The sequence below is a fragment of the Etheostoma spectabile genome, chromosome 13 (assembly GCF_008692095.1).
Source record: "Etheostoma spectabile isolate EspeVRDwgs_2016 chromosome 13, UIUC_Espe_1.0, whole genome shotgun sequence".
NCBI lineage: Eukaryota > Metazoa > Chordata > Actinopteri > Perciformes > Percidae > Etheostoma > Etheostoma spectabile.
In genome coordinates, this window is record NC_045745.1 from 26676301 (window position 1) to 26678531 (window position 2231).

The 2231-nt window shown below is 37.5% G+C and overlaps 1 protein-coding gene across 1 annotated transcript in view; it reads right to left on the reverse strand.

Annotated features, from left to right (window-relative positions):
- The window catches only part of cldn15b (claudin 15b), a 5858-nt gene that overhangs the window by 474 nt on the left and 3153 nt on the right, over positions 1-2231 (reverse strand). The window contains exons 2-5 of the mRNA XM_032534022.1: positions 1948-2112; positions 1229-1310; positions 973-1083; positions 1-879 (exon numbers count right to left, since the gene is read on the reverse strand). The exon at positions 1-879 is cut by the window's left edge and continues 474 nt beyond it. Coding sequence (XP_032389913.1) covers positions 780-879; positions 973-1083; positions 1229-1310; positions 1948-2112 — 458 coding nt within the window. The 3' untranslated portion in view covers positions 1-779. The remainder of the gene's footprint in view (positions 880-972; positions 1084-1228; positions 1311-1947; positions 2113-2231) is intronic.

Below are 2231 nucleotides of genomic sequence, written 5' to 3' on the forward strand. Positions count from 1 at the left end.
ATATATACATATATATATATATATATACATATATATATATATAAATTACTGCATGTATTATTCCGCAAGGGAAAATTCAGCTGCTCCCCTCGTGGCAAAGTATCTTGTACTGGTGGGAGTGCACTAGCCAGCTCAGTATGACACAACTCACAATTCAGCTCATAATTGTGATCAAATTAACAGTAAATTCTATAAATTCAGTACTCCATATCACATACCTTCCAAGCTATAGCTTTCCATAGGAGCATAGCCGAGGCTTTCATCATTCAGAAGGGCGTTCCTGTAACCTACGAGCCAATTAAAGCTGCAGTGGGCGTTCCCGTCTAATTTTTTTCAGTATTTCAAGTACAGTCCCTTTAAAGGTGTGGTTATGTAAGGCTGTTAGGGATATAAATGGTCCTATGTAGGGATTTCTACCACATTCTGGATATTGTTAAATGCAAGCATGTAATAAGCTAATTGTATTTTGTAGAATTCTAGATCATAGCAGCGCAGTATTACAGTTTTCATTGTGTTGCAATATCTCTTGGTAAGCCCACTGTAACTACATATGAAATTTTCACAATGCAGAACATTACAAATTCTTATACTGTAAATATGTGTCACTAAAAGGTTTGGATTAGATAAAGCCAATAAATCTCCAAATCACGGTGACTGCTTTAAAGCTACTGTACAGGGATCATGAGTCCTTACAAATGTGAATGATGTCCTTTCATAGTGCGTTCAATTTTGTGAATAGAGTCCAACCCAGTCAGCTCACTCCACTACGCAATCACCTCTCAGATATACACATTTCTTCCATAGTTGCTCGAGACAGTTTGAGACCTTGCCGTATTCAACACCACATGTCCTCTGGAGGATGGTTGGCATGGATATGATCTAAAACACAAAAAATTAAGAGAGTATGGATCAATTCTACTACGATACCCGGTAAATGTATAACGTTGTAACGTTTCAGCAACACATACTCACATTTTTTCATTGGGTGTGTTGACTGTGCAACTACACAACAGGCATGCACCTCCAAAAATGGCAAGTGTAGCTGAAAACCACCCAATATACAAGCCCGTTCCAATCTCATACCTGGGATACAATAACATTGAACACATTTTTTTCTATGTATCAGTATTTAATCCTTGGTTAAGAAAGATTTTACTTTGTGCCATTCAGCTATTGTTCTACTTCTTTTCAACTTAATGACGTACTCATGCAGGATGTGTTGACTCACTTTATCCCTGGATAAAACGGGTCGAAGAACTCCTGTGTGATGGTGGCTGCATACCAAGATACAGCAATCATGGTGCAAATCCCTACAAAACACAACACACTGTTTACTTTAAACAATTTTATTTTATGCAAACGACTAAGATAACTTTACCAAGGCCAAAATAGGTTGTTTTTTTTATAAAGATGCTATGTAAGCCATGTTAGGAATGTCCTAATGGGGCTAAAACCATTTCATGAAACACAAGATTATTTATGAAGCCCGTGATATAAAGCAAAGGTACCTGCTTGTTCATTTACATCTACTCTACAAGTTCTGTGTGATTACCATGAAGCCGTTCAAATTAAACTAAAATGACGGCAATAGTAATTTTTTTGGACACATGTGTTCCTGAGATTACCGGAGTCTGGTCTCAGAATCACTTTTTTTGTATTTTACATAGTGTGACCTATTCTCACACTTAAATATCTTTGGTAATGGCATGCTTTATCAGCAGATTTGTTAGAGTAGGGATACACTTTTGAACTGGTGACCCATTTTCTGATCTTTTGCACACAGAGATATTGGAGTGAGCGAGAAATGATTTACCCTTTTAAATGTTTAGTGCTGTTCGATTGTGTGTTAAGCGCAGGAACCTTTTCGCACAACACATAAAAGTGACCAAACATTTTCTCATGCTTTCTTTTGTTACGTGGTCATTACATCCACCCCCAAGCCTTTACCTTGTAGTAAGTAGAACACTCCTCCAATTGCAGCGATTCTTCCCTTCAGGACGTAGTTTTCTCCTCCTATTTTTGAGCACTTCATTCCTGCGAGAGTAGCCACGAGCCCAAACGTGCCAAAAACAATGGAAGTGATCATGAGTGCCCGGGCGGCCTGAACATACCCTGTGTTCAAACGTAACAAAAAAAAAAGAAAAAGATTTCTTGTTATAATATGTTACACACATATACCTATATATATATATACATACATACATATACAGTACAGGCCAAAAGTTTGGAAC